Below are 18,796 nucleotides of genomic sequence, written 5' to 3'. Positions count from 1 at the left end.
CACACTCGTGGCCTGAAGGAGATTTCATTGAAAACAGGCGCGGCAGTCAACGTGCTAAGGATTATAATAATTCGTGTGAATTGTGAAATTTCTCCTCGACGCGAGTATCGTCACTCCCGTTCCATTTTTATCCTTTTTAATCGTCCAGGTTAATTACAACGTGCGTGACGCGCGTACTCTCTGATTATGATTGAAACCGTTTCGGTGCTAATTACGCGCGTAACAAATTATTGTCGCGCAGGTAAAAATTCACGGGCTCTGTGGAGAACGAACGTCGGTCTCTGGTTTCGTTTCGATCGAGCCTGGCGGCGCCTTTTGTTCCGTGTCGCGTTGCAATTTCAAGAATTATTTCACGCGACATCACTCTAGCTCGCGGGACGTCACGTCAAACTACGCGGGGCGTGTAAAAATGCTACATGACTTGACAAATATTGCGTACTTATCATGCGTCCCAAAGCAACACGCGATATCTTAACACGTTCGTTTACAGTCGGTGAGAAAAATAATTGGACAGGTGGTGGAAGTGGGTATCGATGAACTATAACCGAACTAATATCGTGCAGTGTCACATACTTCAATCTTATTTCTTACGTGTCTTTGTAGTTTTATTTAGTAAATAACTGAAATACTAAACGAGACTGGAGAAAGACTAACAGAACTAAAGACAATAATAGAGAAGAAAAGGGCAATACAAGACGGGGAGGAACGGCAATAAGGAAGCACAGGAAGGAGGCAAAAGCCCAAAAGTTGCCATGGTTTTAGAGACAGAATAATTAAGGGAGTGCGATATAATAGAATGGATAAGAGGAGAGGTAGATATACAAGAAGCGAAATAGGTAAACGAGATGTAAAGCCGAAAGCTCGTCCAAAGCCGAAAGGCACGGACTAAGCAATAATAAATAAAAAATAAAATAGTAAATAATTGAAATTAATATTTATACGTTTGCGTAAACACCTGCGCCTATTTCCATTATCTGTCCACGTATTTTTGTCTCCTACTGTATATATATTGTATATATCTTTTCACGGCGAGTGTACAATTAGAGTTTCGAAGTCAATGTCGCGAGAGCAATAGCGTCGAGTCTCGCGTTTCTGTTGTCCCATTTTCACATTTCTTTCGTTTCGCTCCTCTTTATATTCTTGTTTTATTTAATGCGCGCGAAAACAGAATTCCAATAGCGTCAATAGGATTTAAAAAAAAGGGGGGCAAAAAACGGGAGAAAAAAGAAAGAGAAAAAATCTTGCCACATCGATAGCCGACGCTAAGCCGTTACTGAAAAATTGCGCGCTCCGAAAATTGGATTATACTTTCAGGGTGATTTCGGTCGCCCCCGGTGAGGCTTTGGGTGTATTTTTAATCACTGTATTAAATCATAGTAGTATCTAAAACGCAGTAGCTCCAAGAATGTTATTAAGCGAATAACGGAATTAATAGACTAAAGTTTCATGAACTTTAACCCCTTAACCTACGATTTGCGTTCGAGAATTTTGATAGTTAGTTTTGATAGTTTTGATAGTAAATTGTTGACTGTTAATAGTTTGATAAACCTTTTTGTTGAACATCAAGAGAATTTCTTGTGGGTACCTTCACCAACCACCTCAAATACACGAACGAAATTAATTCGAATCGAATGTTTCCAAATATCTTCTGAAAAGGGATATTTGTTATGCGATAGCGAAATATTATAGAATACTATCTTTTATATGTTATTAGTTACTAAATTATTATTCGAAAAGTTTTTAATCAATTTTTTTAACGGATCATATTCCCTCGAATTACCTCGTGTCCGTTATGAGACATTATATTTCCTCATCTCCGGAAACTTTTTAACAGACTGTCGTCTTATCGTGTCTTACATCACATCATTTTTCGAACGATACTTTTTGATAGCTGATATTGACTGGACGATATTTTCGGCGAAACGGATATCGGAATCTCTGTCATCGATTCTTTTCTGTCGCCATTGCGTCCTAAATTATGCCGAAAATTATCCTCTTCTTGGAACGACAACAGGCAAAAGGGAAATTACATCGTTCTTTGCTGATAATATTCTTCTCGCCGAAGAAACCTGACCGATCAGCTCGATTCCTCTTTGAAACATTTTAAACGGTTGCTCGAGGAACAATCGATCCTTCCGGGAGAATAAGGGTGGAGGATGAGGAGCGAAACTACCGCCTGACTCGACACTATCCCGATTTCATATTCGATACAAAAAAAGAAAAAAAAGAAAGAAATATCGATAATCCGTGGATTATATTAATAATCTCAGCTGAAATCTGACGTTTCGATCTGCCTTGTTGACGTCGATATTATCATCTAGAATTGAATATTTGACGGTGTGGTTGAGTATGCCGATTACACGCGAAGAGAATTTAAATCTAGTTTAATCTTTACGAAATCAAGCCAATATTGCGATCTTCTGCAATTCTTCTGCAAATCTTCTATAAATATACAGCGCGTGTCACAGGAAATATTTTGCAATCTTGTTCGCGCTATAACTAGATACCAACGTGCTAAGATACTAAGATAATACCAACGTGGAATATCAAAAATTTTCTTTTTTTTTTAATTTGATAGAATTCTTACGATCAATTCTCATTGACAATTAAAAGTACATTATTTTGGCGTGGTACTGTAACTTGCACTATAAGAGTGTATAGTATGTTTGATCATAGTTGAATCTAATGCCTTAAATCTAAAGGCCATTGTATTTTTAATCTGCGGATCTGATCCGTCGTGTCAAGTAATCGGGTAACTAATGGGTTTAACTCTTACATTATATCTGTTACTGAATAAATACCAACAATTAGAGCGATTATCGTAACGTTGGCGCGAAGCAACGTTTGTTGGCAGTGAGAAATCGAGGTCGTGATATTCATCGTTGACGCGACACGCGTTTGCAATCGAATAGAGGAATAAAGAAGTAAGCTACGGTGAATGGTAGGTTAAAAAAGAGAAGATAAAAAGAGAGAGAGGGAGAGAGGAAAAAGAAGAAAATCGCGGAACCATACCGGTAGAAGGATAATTGGCCTGGCATTCTATCCAGCATAAATCGACATAAAGGATCGTAAATCAATGGCGGTTGGCCGTAAATAGCGGGATACTTACAATACACAACCATGGAGCCGCTTGCAGACTGCTCGTCCGCGTAAGTGAATATGACGCACGTGTACTCGCCGGTAAGATCGATACCGGGCTTATTCAATTTCATGGCTCGGTACTTGGTGTACGGATCGTCGCTGGCTTTGTACTGCAGGTCGATGTACTTCCGCGCGGTATCTCCAGCCAAAGGTTCCCTGCCGTATATCCATTGGTAAGCCACTTCGTTGGTGTTGAAGAACCATTTCACGACTAATCCCTTGCTCGGCGTGTTCTCGAGATCGTAGTCACAGTCTAGGATCACGTAATCGGTGTCGTCGGCCTTCACCGTCGCCGGTACGTTCACGCTTTTTATCACGAGTTGCCAGCATTCTGAAAAATCGTAAAAAGATCATCGTTAAGAAAAAAAATTCTGCCAAGAGAGATCGTCGGAAGGACGAAGAAAGGCTTGGCGATTCTTTCCGTATGCTATTTCCTCGTTTTCTCGAGGACCGATTCGCTGTACTATGGGCGGAGAAACGTGGCGAGAGCTGGTGCTCTCTCCGCCAGTGATCGACAAGGGCAGGCTTCAGGTTTGATTTTTCGCGGTTGGAAGATTTTCAGATTTCAAAGTTGCCAAGTTATATTTTTATAGTTTATAGGGAATTTAAAGGTGTACAGATTTATGGAATGCGTGAAAATGTAGAAAATATATGTGCCAAGTATAGTACACTCGTTATAACGTTTCAACTTCTCAGGCGTCGAACCGATCTGTTTTCGCTTCTTCTTAATCTTTTCGTTTCACTCGTGCCAAGAAATTGATACAAACGATGGTAAATTCTAAGGTACATTTAGAAAATTATGTTTATGACATCATCGCTCTTGCGTAGTTTCCAATTTGTAGAATTGTTAACGTAGGTTCTACCGCTTTAGTTTTCTTCGTAAAATCATGAATTTGCATAAACATCCAGACAGTACAGATAAAATACTTCTCTTAATTTTCGTATCACCGAGGATACGTGGGTTTCGTAGAACTCGTAGATCAAACAAACATCTTCTCGTCTTTACAAGCTCGTCTGAAAAAATATGTTTCTCGCAGGCTGAAAAGGAATTCGGCGTTGAAAAAGCTAAATACGTAATTGATTTATCGATGTCTCGAACCCAGAAACACGATATTCGAAGGTGATACGATTGTTTGGGATTTTCGAGGATGGAATTCTAGATTCGTCGCATCTTCTGTCCCAAACGTGTCGTTGATGTTTCAGCAATTATTGCGCAAATGAATGTATGCATTGCGTTGGCTAGGACATGTTGCATAACAAATGACGCGAAACGGAAATTACTGTTTAACTGTTACGGAGAACGTTATTGCGATATTGTTGCAACGAGATGATTGCGTAATTATTCATCGTGGAGCAGCGTTGCCTTGAGTACACTGCGACGAATTTCGTACGGTCTGATGCAATCCACTTTTCTATGCGAGCCGGCACCAAGTTTGAAAATGTTTTGAAATTCATGAGCGCTGCACGCTGGAAAATCAAATCAGTTTCAACGCATATGTTTTATTCGTTCATTGTTTTCTTCGTTTTCGAAAAATCGTGCCGCGTCATGGACTCGGATAGTTGCGTGCTTCGTATAATCAATAATTCACGTGACAATTCGCAAATACGCGCGAGCGTTGCGTTATCGTGTATTCAACGCACTCGCAATGTAATTTAAATAGAGTGGCAAAAGAAAAGTATTTGGCAACTTGCAGAAAGCCATTTTGACGAATACGTTATATAGGAAGCATTTAAAAATTTTATTAGCGTCATAACCGGGCGGAAATATTATTTTTTCACGATTATTATTATTCAGATTTTTATAATTATATATTCTGTTATTAACAGTTAATGATTTTATTATCGAGAGTTGGGAAAACTGAAATTTTTAATATTCGAAGAAGAAACTTTGCAAGCCCTCCAACGTGCCAGAAACTATTTTAATTGGCCATTAAACCGCTTCCATAATGCTGATATTTTTTTTAAGTAACGCACCAACTACATTTTCCGTCGATTAAAGCACCTGCGACGATATTAAAAATTTTACAGCTGCAAAAGTTTAAAATTACAACGGCTTATGTACGTTTCAATTATTATATCAATCTTATCGAAGATATAAAAAAGACACGTTGCTCGTATCGTATTGCGCAACCGCAACAATTACAAGTACAGTAAGAAGAAAAACAGAAGAATGGACGGCGATAATTATGAAATATCATTTTGCGGAAGGAACAGTTCGCCTATCTAGCAGAAAAAATAGCTTCTTTCATCACCGGTTCCCTGACTTTTTTCCATCTCCAGCCCGGTACCTTTCTTGCCACGCGTAAACGCTGTCCCGCGTGTCTCACTTTTTCACCAGCTGGAAAGTTCCCGGCAGCGGAGAAGCACGCCGCTTTGTCCACGACGAGAGTTCTTGCGGAAATTTATGGGCGCTGGTGTCAGGATCGCGCGAAAATTTTCACTTTTCGCGGCCGCCAACTTACCTACCGACAAGATATCCGTACGCTGTGCCGACAGAAGTTAGCCGACCGCGAAACTACGTGGAAACGTACAGCGCCCATCGTTGCAATTGTGCGTGATCGTGCCTTTCGGCTTTTCCCCATTCACCGCCTTGAATTCCTATTCTAAGCTTGTCAGGGTAGCACAATGCTGGAGAAATGTAACTGGTGGGGAATTTTTCGGACGCAGCGAGGGCATTCGAGATGAACTGAAAAGGCAAAGACGATGGGATGGGAGGTAACAATGGGAGACTGAATAAAATACTAACGCACTGAGTACTAGAGCTAGTATTTAACGTCAAGCTTCGGCTAAGAGATAGGAACTTGGTTCGGTAAATATGTATTTAATTAAACTTTATATCGCCAACTCGTTTACCTGTTATCGTTATTAAGCGTTTAAATACACCTATTGTCGGTAAACAATTTCATCCGCTGCATAATCGGTTCCACGAACATCGAAAGAGGCAACGCAATTGTTTCCTGCTTGCTGATCGTAATGGACCCTTGTTTCGCAGCGAACGAATGATATTTGGAAATGAAAGACGCAGGAGAGAATCTTTCTGCCGTTTATCATAAATATTTGCCGTAGTCGAAGTAGCTGCGCAAGTTTTGTCGATATTCTCGAGTTCGTCGCAGTGGATTGCTAATTGTCCTCGTTAATTGTCCGCATGGGTGAAATCAGTTCCGCGCGTTACAAAGGGTTGGTGGAAGGAACTGCCGGCCACAGGTTTTCCTCCAAACCGTTCGTAATTTCTGTTTGATGCCACGTTTACAAATAAATCCTCAAGTACCGCGGAAGGAACGCCGGTAACTTTGTCAACTTTGATTAAGGGCCTGGCTGGCCGGGCGGTTTCAAAGGACCGGAGCTACATTTTCCAGTGAAAGGTACAAGGGGCGTTGCAAACAAGACAACACGGTGGAAATCTACGTATCCGTAGCGGAGAGTTTCCCAACGACGCCGACATGCATCACGGTAACTTGCCAGGGAAGGTCATCAGAAGTTGAAGAGTGTCCGGCCGTGTGCATTACAAATTAGTGTCTTTGAACTAGTTCCGACCACTGTCATAGACCACTCATCCTCACGTCCCATATATCCAAGCTGTTTGTCTCCAACCCGAAATTTCATTCATAGCTTCCGGGCAATCGCCTGTTCTATCTTTCGTTGGTTTAATCAGACTAACGACTTTCGATGGACGCGATCCCGTTGAAATTGTTGGGAATTTTATCTTTAAAAACAGGGGGTTAATGGAGATCGATGTCTCGTTGTTATGAATAATATGCAATAGGATGTACTAATTGAAATTATACAAATACAAGGCTATAAAGACGATGGAAATTAATAATATACGGTACAAAAGAAAAATCTCGATATTACATCGTTAGCTTCAAAAATCTTGGAAACGTGAAAAGTGAGAATTTGGTTCGAGTGGTGAAATTATACGAACATTATATGCCATTATATTCGTTGTAGATCGCGGTTTTTTGGTAGAAGCGCTCAAATTTCTTTTAGAGAAACTGAAAAAGGAAATGTACAGATAGGCAAAACAGTTAAAAACGAGAGTTAAGAGTCGACAGAGTTCGTAGTTCGGAATTGAGGTTATGTCGAGGCAATATCTCGTTGAACAGAATAAGAATAATAAAATCTATATTTTATTATCGTACTATTATCGTACGTATAATTATTATCGTACTATTTTGTATTCTACAAGTTAAAAAAGTCGATCTATGATCAAACGTTTCATCGATATCTCTATGGAAACAGACCTAACCTCAATAACTGATATAAATCGCTATGGCGTATATTCTACAACGAAGAACAGCAGCAGGGAATCACCGAATTTCGAAAATACTTAAGGAGAAAGAAATTCCTAGATGGAAAACTATTTTAGATGGAAAATGTTGAAAGTTCGAGCTCGTGACGCATTTGAATCGACAAAAGCGCGAGAACGAAGCATGAAAAGGGTGTTGTAACTACAGGCGTTGCTCGTTGAGGAAGAATTCAATTTGTGCGCGTTTACCGCGCGAGACAAGAGCGCGGTCCCTCTTGGTTGCCGCATTTCATCGATGTCGATGTTATAGCGCGATGATAATAACAATGATAATAGAGCAGCGTTGGATGTTTGTTCGGCCGATAATACAGAAACAATTTCAAGGATAACAAAGGAACGGGATTACAACGTTGGACGGTTGATGAGAAGAGTATACAGTCTCGTGTTTCGAGGCTGTTGGAGCGTCCACGATGCATAAATCGTTAAGTCGCTTAAATGGAAAGCCGAGAAAAAATTCACCCGCATCCCGTCGCATTGTAAACCGGTCCTGGCAGATTCATCGTTTCATCGAGTTCAGTTTGACTAACGATAACCCCCTTTTTCCCCAGTCCACTTCGTTTCTTTCACGCGTGCTTTATTTCTCGACTTTAAAGTTTGTAAGGTGTCGTTGTCTGTGAATGCGACTCATTTATTCTCGTAACCGGGAAAGACGATGAGCGTTAAAGGATGGGAAGAAACGGGTTTATAATTTATTTATTTGGATCCATTAGAGCACGAATAATAGGAAATACTATTCAGAAGTGTAATATCGTGGACGAAAGGTCTAAGAGATATCGGGCGAACTATAAACAATGTCGCGAGAAAGCCGAAGTGCCGACAGGCCCATCACTGTGTCACCGGTCCTTCGATCGAGCAGTTTCATGGAAAAGGCCTGCGTGGCCCTGGTCACGAGCGGTTGCGGAACACGTGCGTGGTGGGGTTGAGACAAAAGACGAAGGGATGCTAAGGGAGAAAGACGAATTAACAGTTAGTGTCAGTGGAGAAACCGGAGAGTGCGAACTGCGTTGTCGAGAGAGCGTGGTCCGCGTGAGAGAGAAAGAGAGCGTTGGATCCGTCGTGGCGAGAGTTGCAAATTGACTATTTAGTTGTCTAAATTATAGTACGCTATTGCGATTAGTTCGCGTTAAAGAAGCATCGTTTCCTGTTTAATCAACGTCTGTTTAATCTACTCATTGTAAATAAACTAAACGTAATAGTAAGATAATACAGAAGCAAGGAATGAAAAAAAAATGGCTTGATGGATAATACGAAGGTTCGTTTTCTACGTAATACGTGCCATGAGAGGAAACAGTTACATTGAGAAATAAGTCAATCGTAACACGACTCGTAAGCGTCTGCACAAGTACACGCTAACTGAGAATTCAACTGGTATCGCGTAAGAAAATGTCAGATGTAAAATATAAACACAATCCGATTTCGCGATTGTGCTCCCATTAATGTCAGATTACAACAGCGCAAACTGCAACAACAGACTAAGAACAGAGTACACGAAGCATTAGCAGAGAACTGGCATGATCCATCAAACGGAGCCCATTTCCAAAGAACTTCCTCGCCTACGTTATTTCGATTCCATTTTAACCGCGTTTGGTGGTAACGTTTTCCAACATCATCATTCGTATCAAGGTGTTCCACGAACGAGGCACGGCCCGGCTAGTAACGTCTGGTGGCATTAAGCCGGGGAACGAGCGATTTTCTTGGCAGCTAGCGCACCGAGTGCAAATAAGAAGGGAGAGTTAACGACCCTGAATTACGTGTAACATTTCATTTTTGCGGAATGATAAATCGTCGCATACATATTGCGTCGCAATGACATTACATACTGACACGTGAACGTGATAAAGAAACAAGGGAGTCGCTTAAACACGCAGCCGTGGCGAGCACGTAATCGCTAATGCAGCTTTGGCTGACCAAGAGATGAGGTATAAGTCACTTTTCACAGGCTACATTCTGACAAACGAGTTCTCTTCTGCTCTATTTACCAGTTACCATTAGTGACAAGCTCAAGTACGCGCGTAAGTAGGTTAACATTGGCTGACTCGATTCTATACAACTCTTTATAAGCATTTCGAAAAAAGGAAGCAGTACTTTAGGAAACGAAGAAAATACGCTCAAGTAGAGTGGAACATCGATCGAATAAGTTTGAAATTTGATGAGCATCTTAGCAGAAATTCTCCGTTCTCTTAAAATCATTTTTACTTGTTTATTTTTCACATACCATCGTCGTAATTGTTTACTACGTATCGCGAAGCAACGATTATTTGTGTAGTATCAAAAAAAGGGGGTATATGCTTGGTCTATCATATATTCAAGTTCGAGCTTTCTCGGGATAGTATAAGTTGTAAATTTAAGGCGTAAACTAAGAATCGTAAGAGTGCTGGGGAAGAGAGAAAAGAGAGAGAAAGAGTGTGTGTTTTTTTTATTTATTAAAATTTACAATCAATTCTCGCATTGAGAATTTTCTATTATTCAGAATATTCAGAATATTTGACAAATGTGATACAACGAACGAACCGCGTTATTATACGTTACGACCAGTGTTCGAATCTTGTGACGTGAACCTTGGCTATCGGATTTGATTCGGATTTATAAGGACATATCGAACTTGATCCTATCACTGGTTACCACCCTTCTCGTGATCGCATGAAAAGCAGCCGTTTCGCTCGTACAAGGACAACTTGGAAATCCGTGACGATCTTCTCGCCGATCTCGAAAGTAGACGCATTCGAAACTTGAACGCGAACCTGCCCGTGTAATTTCTGATCTCCACCATCGAGAGGGGACATTAACAGCGCTGGTTTACGGTCTCGGCGCCTACCTTCTCCTTGGCAAATTATTCCCACAATCGGACCAACTATCGGCTACGCAATCACCACCACGAAATTGCTTAACGATCGTTTAATGTAATGTTTGCCGCGTTCGAGGAACGTGTCGCTACTTTATGGACCATTCTCCTTTCGCTTGACGACGAAATCGTCTTGCCATTCTATAGCAGTTTCGGATCGTTAGGTGTCGTTATCATACGCTGGCTGCCTCGTTAACGAAACATTCGATTCACTTAGCTCGTCTCGCTTCGGTCGCGAGCGAATTAATTCTTGTAGCTTTAGCAGTTATAATCGTGTCAAAGGCTGTTTATTCAAATATCCAGTCTCCTCGTACATTTAATTGACTCAGCTATTTGTAAAATACAGATTTTTTAATGCAGCGAGATCACGTCTTTAACACGTAGTATCAGAATATCTTGTTTCAGCTTCGAGCTTTCAGCTTTCGCGAACGATCTAGGCATTAATATTATTGAGATATGTATAATTTTGTGTGCTACACTAGATTAGCCGCGAAGTAGTGACACACTTCTAACTTTATTTAATCAGCCGAGGAAGCGATAATAAAAGCGAGGTTAAAAGTACCAAAGCGCATACTGCGAAAGGGAAGACGATCGCCGACAATACAGCTTCCATACGTTTCTACAAAATTGCCAGCTTTCATGTGGAATTGCTGTGCGCTCTGACAGCTCTTCCGGCCGGGACGTCGTTAGAGTTCCGAACGCTAGATTCTCGTAGCTCGACCTAGCAACAAATCTGTCGAAAGTCTTTAGCGTCGGTTGCTAAACATCCGAGCGTTTCGTTTAAAAACGTGATGCAAGCTCGAGATTATTGTCTCGGTACAACCAGGCTGCCTGGCCAAGGGAAATATTGGCGAGCATGACATTCGACCATTTTTCGTATCGCGATAAGCCAGCTCGAAGAGACCTTACTCGGTAGATGGTGGTAAAGGATCGTTCATAAGGTGTGGGTGTTGATTAAGTCGGTAGCATGCAAATCGTTCATTCCCGTGTCTACCTTCCTTCGTCTACCCTTTTATCAGCCAGATAAACTGCCCCCAAGCTGCTCCGTCCCCGCTCTCCCCGTGAAGCGTGCCGGCCCTCGACATAATTATACGCAATTTATCATAATTGAGGACGGTATCGCGATCGCGATCTAGTGGAAACTGTCTACGCAATTGGAGAATACGCCGCCGAAAGATGCACCGGTGAGTTAACATCGTTGGACCGTGACGTGCTTGAAGTAAATTGTGCAATCATCGTCGGTGCATTCTGATCGGTTGCTCTCGCGTATCTTTTTTGTTCCTATTCTGTTTCCTTTTATTTCAATCTTTAGATCAATGCTGTATAGTTTGATCTGTAGGAAGTGTAGTTGCTGCCAGCTGCTGTAGTTGCTGTGAAAAGAGAAGATGTGAAGAGAGAGTGTTGTGCGTTTCGTCCCGAGACTACCGGTGGACTCGTCAGTAAGGCTGTGCCCGGTAGTCCCTGCCTTAGACGTAGAGGGAGTCTCGCTAGGTGCGGTATTTGTATCGTGACAGCGTATATTCGACCGCTAGCGAGACAGACAGACTCGTTGTCGTCGTAGTAGCCCTCTGGCATTGGCGGTTGGTACCCGCGAATCGCCCGGTAGGTGTTACGACCGCGTTGATGCCTCGACCTGTCGGCGCCCTGTTGGTACCGATCTGCCACAGGTCAATCGATAAAATTTCAATAAGACAATATTAACACGTTGACTGTCGTGTCATCCGTATTCGGACGACAGCAAAGTTTCCGATCGAGCCGTGTCACCCTAGTCGTGGGATGCTTATTTGCCTACTTGCGAAGGATCGTCGTAAGTATTTGGAAAGATATTCCACAGGAAGTAATAAAACTATCGAATTGTTATAAAAGTAATACGAAAATGGTTTATTAAGAAAATTATTTAGAATGTAAAACTTTAAAGCGTTCTGTACAAAAAGCTGAGGTTGGTCGGGACAATTTGGACGATAAGTCGTTGTTTTCTTTAAATTCTCTCGTGTCTTTGATCGGTCCGTTCGACTTCTTTTATCAATATAACATAGTTTGCATGCGCGTTTAGCGCTTCTTGCGGAATCATCTTTCCAAATGGCGGTATTATGCTGACTTTGCGAAGATCAGGTCAAAGCCTGGCGGTTCACTGTCAGGTAGTATAGAATGACGTGGATTTGGGTATGGTCGTTGCCACAAGATCACCGTCGATCTATCGGTTTCGTGATTTCTCGTGTCTCCTACGTGACAGAATCGTAGTGACGACAGTTGTGAATTAACTATTTACTTGTCTTAGTTATAGCACATTTGAGAGTAGCTGGACATATCTGGAAAAGAATAATTCAAATCTGGTTGCCATTTTAGTCAGTCGTATTAATTTATACATTAGTATAGTTGACACTGTAATCCTTTTTTACGCATCTTGAAAATCTTAACTTGGAAACAAGTTACCACGTACTAGAAGCGCGACCCCAAAGTTCTTTGCCAGAGATGATTAACCGCAAATGTGTTTCTCGCGTAGACTTGGCGCAGTTACGGTAACTAAATGCTTCAAACAATAGTTGCATAGACCGAAAATTACTCGGAGATGATGGTTGAAGAAGCTGAGAAACTTGCGACGTCTGGCACTGATCGTTGGTAGTGGACGTTCTCGTTGTATCAAACCGTATTATTGTTGCTTGTTTGCAATTGTATGTAACGTTACGGGGGAAACGTTAATAGACGAAGATGAGGGTAGGTAGAACAGAGAACCGTGCGATTAGAGAGGCTTCGCAGTTGCACGGGTCTCGAACGTCTAGAAACTGCGAATACGTAAGTAGGAAACGCGTTATTTCTCAGAACTTTGAATGATTAGAAGAAGGCGTGATTGCGGGTCGTTAGAGGCGAACTCGGTAATAATAAAAGCCACGGAAGTAACTAAGCCTCTGCAAAGGCACTGTCTGTGCCTTGGAACGCGTACTGTAACGCGGTATCCTCGATATTTTCTGTTTCGTCGCTGTTCCATGCGACGTGTAATTCTGGCGAGTTTACGGTGTCAAGTGGTAGCGGATTCTTAAGCGATTTGTAAAGGTTTGCGAATCGTTAGATGCGATGAAAATGCAGGCAACGTGGAATCATTAAAAGATCCGAGTCGCTAGGTACGCCAATGTAAAGTTCTTTATACCGTCGACAATTTTTTCGTCGTCGACGAATAACTAAACGAAGCGAGATACCGAGCGATGTTTAAATGAAGCAACGAAGACACGTGGAAAATGTGTTACAGTTTGGTTTCCGTGGTGAAAATGTATTCAATTCACTGTATTTTCTGTATTGATTTTTAGTCTTGAGTGGTTCTCGTTGCACGCTGCTATTAATGGTTTTTGAAACGCAAAGTATCATATTATATAGAGGCGTGTACGTACGAAAATTTGCATAATAGATTCCTCGCGAAAAACTAACGACGTGTACACTCCACTTGCTCATTATGCAGTTATTCAGGTTTCACTTGGTCCAAGTACGGTGTATTAACACCGCGGAATCTCGCGTTTCGTAGTTCGATGAGTTTTGTTTTAACGAGTTTCTTCGTTTTTAACACCAGATTTAACGTAAGATGCGTAAAGTTAGTGTTTAACAAATTTCAGCTTCCTGGTAACGTGCTTTGTTTGAACGAAAGATGCGTGATCTTGGCGTAAGCAAATTTCGACGGTAATTTACCAACGACTTAGACCATAGATCGTTTAGAAAATTAATCGTCGTGTTAAATACAATTATTTCGTTGTGTTTTAACGCGCAATTACGTTCGAAACGATTTGCACGTTTATCTTTCGAGATAATTCGACTCGTATTTCCTGAAATCGGCAATTTGAAATTCTTAATTGCGTGCAGTGGAGAATCGATTATTATAATTTTTTGTCACTTAATGGAGATTGGGAGGGCGGTATTTGCCAGGCGGTATTAATTGACCGGGTCCGGATGGTCGCGTGAGAAACCGTACTTGCAGAGGACGAGCGAAAGCCACTTGAATCTGTTGAATCCGCGAACACACAGCCACTTTATTGTACATACATATTAACGTAAGCGAATGGGAAAAAATAGTACGATGAATTGCAGATCGTTGAGATATTTGCATCGCAAATGCCCGTAAAGCATTTTAATTTACGAATATACGCGGCCGAAACGATCGCGATTCTATTAAAAACTTTCGCATTCGTCGTATCTGGACCGAATACGCACGGAATATTCGAGGGGGTGGCAATTTTTAATTAAACAACTACCAATTGTTCGCACCAATCACAGCTTCGGTCGATTCGATTCGATTCGATTCTGCGATTACATTCGACGATTAATAAAAATAAATGAAAATAAATGGTTCATATTTATATTAACGCAGTTTAACAATTTTTGTAATGTTTAATCGATCCTCTTGTGTGTCCTACCTTGATCATTTTTTTTCACTTTATTGTACTTTATTTGTTTTAACGTGACGCGAGAAATAACAGAAATTATTGCGTTAGATGGACTAAAAGATTAATATCTGTTTTTATCTTAATTTTTACGGAATAATATATTTTTCCTCAAGATTTTTTGTACTTTTGTCTTCGAAGAATACATTCGGAGACGATGATCTTCTTTAGAACCTTAGATCGTATTATTTTAGTAATTACATCGCCGGACTACTATGTTTGATAGTCGTCTCGATCCGAACAGAATTATAAATTGTGTTTAACTTTTGCCTTCTGTCGAAACGAAAACTCTTCAGTGCCGTAGTTTGTCCGAGTTTCTTAATTTCGCAGTTCCTTAATCTCCTAACGCACTGTGTTCTCAAGTAATATTTTTCAAGAGTCGAGGATTCTCAGGCGTATTCGATAAAAATGTTCCTCTTAATCCATCCATTTATTTAAAGATCAACTTTTCCGCTTACCGTTTGCACGTTACGCCGAAGTTTTTCTGCTAAATTTGTCAATATCGATAACTAGATTCGAAGGGAATTTTTCTATTCTTCGTTTCTATCTTATTTTATCACGTAGAAGCTGCGTTTAAACTTGCGACCAACTGTTGCTGAATACCACCCTGCACGCACATACAAAGGTGACAATGTTCGTTTCCTGTGAGTACACAACGAGTTAATTTACAATGAAAATTCCCAGTTAATTACAGCAAATTACAATACGGGTAGCAGCTATAAGCGTTGAAACAAGTTTAGAAGCTCGATTTAACCGGTTTCGTGAAAATGTCAGACTTCGCGCTGGCAACGATATTTGAAATTGAAGTTTATAAGTTCGCGGTACACGTAAGAACGTGTCGAAAACGAAGTCTCGAAGTCATTTGGCACGTAAAGACGACGATAGCTGTATTTTTTTGCCAGCCGATAAAAATATGCACACGAGCGAACTATTCCGAACTGCAAAGCTCGCCCCTTTTGCACGGCTTTTTCTTTTATTTCTTTCGCTTCAAAGCTATCGCTCTGCGGGATCTACACGTGTACATCGAGAAGAAGGATATTTTTCATGCAAAACGTTCAGGGTACTTCGGCGAGAAAACCTGCCTGGCGTAGAAACCGAGCTATTTTTCGAGCACGGCTTGTACAAAAACCACTATCGTACGCTTGTAAGTGAATCTTTTTGCGTTACGCGATATTTGACGCTCGACATTTTGTCAACGATCGAGGAAGCGTGACAGAGGTAAAAAGGATATTTCACGGTGCAAAGAAAAAGATCGGCCGATCACGTGAAAAGTAGTTAAAAGATCTGTACAAATGTTCCAGAGAATCTAATGACAAAGCAGTTTACCCTTCGCGTAGTTAACGTTTTAACCTTGATGTTTTCAATATCTGTCTCTTTTTACTTTTTTTTTTTTGAGACTTCGACACGTATTATTTTATCGTTTCAACTATTTTCAGCAGTTATTTTGTTATTTCTGTACTTTAAGTGACACAAATAAATTTACTTGGAATAAAATCTTTTAACCTATCAGCCTTTAATTACTATCAGGTAGATGTATCTTAATTCTTTCGACACAAATATGATATACTAATTTATATTGCTACATGTATTATTGACATTTATCCATATCTATGATTTATATTTCTAGCAGAAGCGAAAGAGAGCATTGTAAAAAGTATCGTTTCATCGATTGCTCTTTTCCGAGTAACAGCTTCATTCGTTTAATGCTGCAAACTGTACGAATATCATAGAGATTTCTTCTTTTCAAGCAAAAAAGAACAAGCGATCGACGAACGAATTCTTCTATTAAAATAATAATAATAATAATAATAAAACAAATAAAGATAGAAGCTTTTTGACACGGTCGCCATACAGAAATCTTTGACCTAAATCCAAGTTCTTGGCCGTATTTTCATCGCGAAATTGTTCGCACAATCTTGCACATAGCTCGTTAATTTCTTTCGTCTACACAATAGCACGAGCTCCGATAATTTTCAGCGAGGATCGCGAATATCGAAACCCGATACTTATCCTCCTCGATTATCCGCGAAATTTATAATAGAAATCGCGATCGTACGTCTCGCATCTAGCCGTCGTCGTGATTGAAACATACAAAGACTCGACGTAATTTTCCGGAACATGGAGAAACAGGATTTTAGAGTAGTTTGTTCAAGCCCTTCCTCCCTCTCTCTCTCTCCCTCTCTCTCTCCCTCTCTTTTCTTCCCTCCTCATTCCTCCTCCGCGCAGAGAATTTATAAACGTATTTGCATACGCAATTTTCACGCTTAACCTCCTGGAAACGGGATTGAATTTAAGATAATGGCGAGCCGAATATGCATGAATTCTTTTTACCGGCCGCAACAATAAATCAGCGAAAACGATATTCTAATATCCTGGTCTCGATTCATCCGTTTCCTGTCTGCTATGTACCTCGTCTCTTCGTTTCTCCGTTTCGCCAGCCCGACGATTTTTACGATGCAGCTGGCCAGAGAACAAAAAACCGAATAACAAGGAAACGTTGGCCGGTAATCGCTTGGAACTGGTCGGGTCGTTGATAATCGAGAGGAACGATCGAAACACAGATTTTATTTCAATTTATTTTCAATGGCCAGTATTTATTTATATTTGTCCAGAAGTCTTCCTTATGAATATGTAGAGTAATTTTTTTTTTACTACACTTTTTTTTTACCCTACATCGATGACGATTAATCTCGTTCGGAGTACCGCTACATCTATTCCCTGCTCACGTCGATTACAATTTCGTTTTATAAAATCGCGGCGATTTTTTGCGTCGACGTTTACCTTTTAAACTATCTTTTGTCCGCCAGCGCACAGTGAAGCGTTTTAATTTTGTTCGAAAGTGAATTTACTTGCCCATTGAAATTCCACTTTATTTATCGTTTTCTCAAACGAAAGATCGCGTGGAAAGGCAGCAGGGTCCGATAGCTAACAAGCTGCACATCATGTTCGAAACAAGCTGAACACACAAGCGTGAAAAAAAGAAATGGAATTTCCAGACCGTGTAGGGTCACCTTGGTCGCCTCTATGACCCTGCAGTCTCGTCTTTGTGTCTCCGCGGAATTTTAATTGACGTCATCAAAGCCATTCAATAAATTCATTCTGACCGTTTAATCCTATCCGCCGGTGGAACATGGAAAAAGCGTTGGCGAATTTTCTCTCTCTCTCTCTCTCTCTCTCTCTCTCGTAACTCTCTTACAAGCATCACTCTTTTTCCGCGTGCTCGGTCACGTGTTGGCTAAATTACGTTAGCCAGCGCCACGTCACACGCGTGCAACTTTTGTCACACGTATCCTCGCTTTCCTTCCTGGCTTTTGGAGCGGAGCGCGTGTTAATACAACACACGGCTCACAATGTGCTGACCAAACCGTACGAACCGACCGTGGATTTCCGTCACGTATTGTTTTTCCGCCAATCGCGCGCTTTCTACCCCGTTGTTCCGCGACTCGTTTCAATCTGACACGTACCTAACACTCGCGTTAATAGTTTTTCTCCATCTGGACACCGCTCGATCTAGTCCGCTCGTAAACGTTTAAATTGGCGCTTTTTATCATTTTCTCTTATTTCTCGTGGTCTGATGGATAGGAATTTCCTAACGATTTTCGTGTCACGTTAATTGCTACTAGGCCACGAGTCGGATAATTAATTGGTAAAAAGGCAGAATCGTATTTATAGGTTCACTTTTTAATATTCATTGGTTTTTTTAATTGGAAATTAAAATGGCATTACCTTTTGTTCCCTATCGCCATCGTTAACCCCTTAACTTACAACTACGGGCATAGCCCGTAGTAGGCGACTGGACCAAACGTAAATATTACGGGCATAGCCCGTAGTACGATGATCGGGTCAAGTATAATATACAAGGTGGTTGGTAACTGGTGGTACAAGCGGAAAGGGGGTGATTCTATGCGAAAAAAGAAGTCGAAAATATAGAATAAAAATTTAAAAATTTAAAAAAATAACGTCAATCGAGACAACGATCTACAGTGAGATCCGTTATAACGAGACGTGATAAAGTGCGCGCGTACCGAGCGAAAATTCAAAGTCGATTTTCTCGAAAACAAAGCCTCGAACGAAAAATTTTTA

At 40.8% G+C, this 18,796-nt stretch overlaps 1 protein-coding gene and 1 long non-coding RNA gene across 2 annotated transcripts in view; one reads left to right on the top strand and one right to left on the bottom strand.

The window, feature by feature from the left end:
* Positions 1-2,861: 2,861 nt before the first annotated feature.
* Positions 2,862-18,796, bottom strand: part of LOC100741287 — a 488,970-nt gene continuing 473,035 nt past the window's right edge. Inside the window, exon 2 of the mRNA XM_024370390.2 lies at positions 2,862-3,472. Within this exon, the coding sequence (XP_024226158.1) occupies positions 2,877-3,472 (596 nt within the window). The 3' untranslated portion in view covers positions 2,862-2,876. The remainder of the gene's footprint in view (positions 3,473-18,796) is intronic.
* On the top strand, positions 5,432-7,004 carry LOC112213550. The gene is made up of 2 exons (XR_002947442.2): positions 5,432-5,950; positions 6,450-7,004. It is a non-coding gene; the product is annotated as an uncharacterized LOC112213550 (long non-coding RNA).

Source organism: Bombus impatiens, unplaced genomic scaffold (assembly GCF_000188095.3).
Source record: "Bombus impatiens unplaced genomic scaffold, BIMP_2.2 scf_0042, whole genome shotgun sequence".
Taxonomy (NCBI): Eukaryota; Metazoa; Arthropoda; class Insecta; order Hymenoptera; family Apidae; genus Bombus; species Bombus impatiens.
The sequence above is the reverse complement of the archived record's forward strand: the minus strand, read 5'-3'. Positions and strand labels throughout refer to the sequence as shown.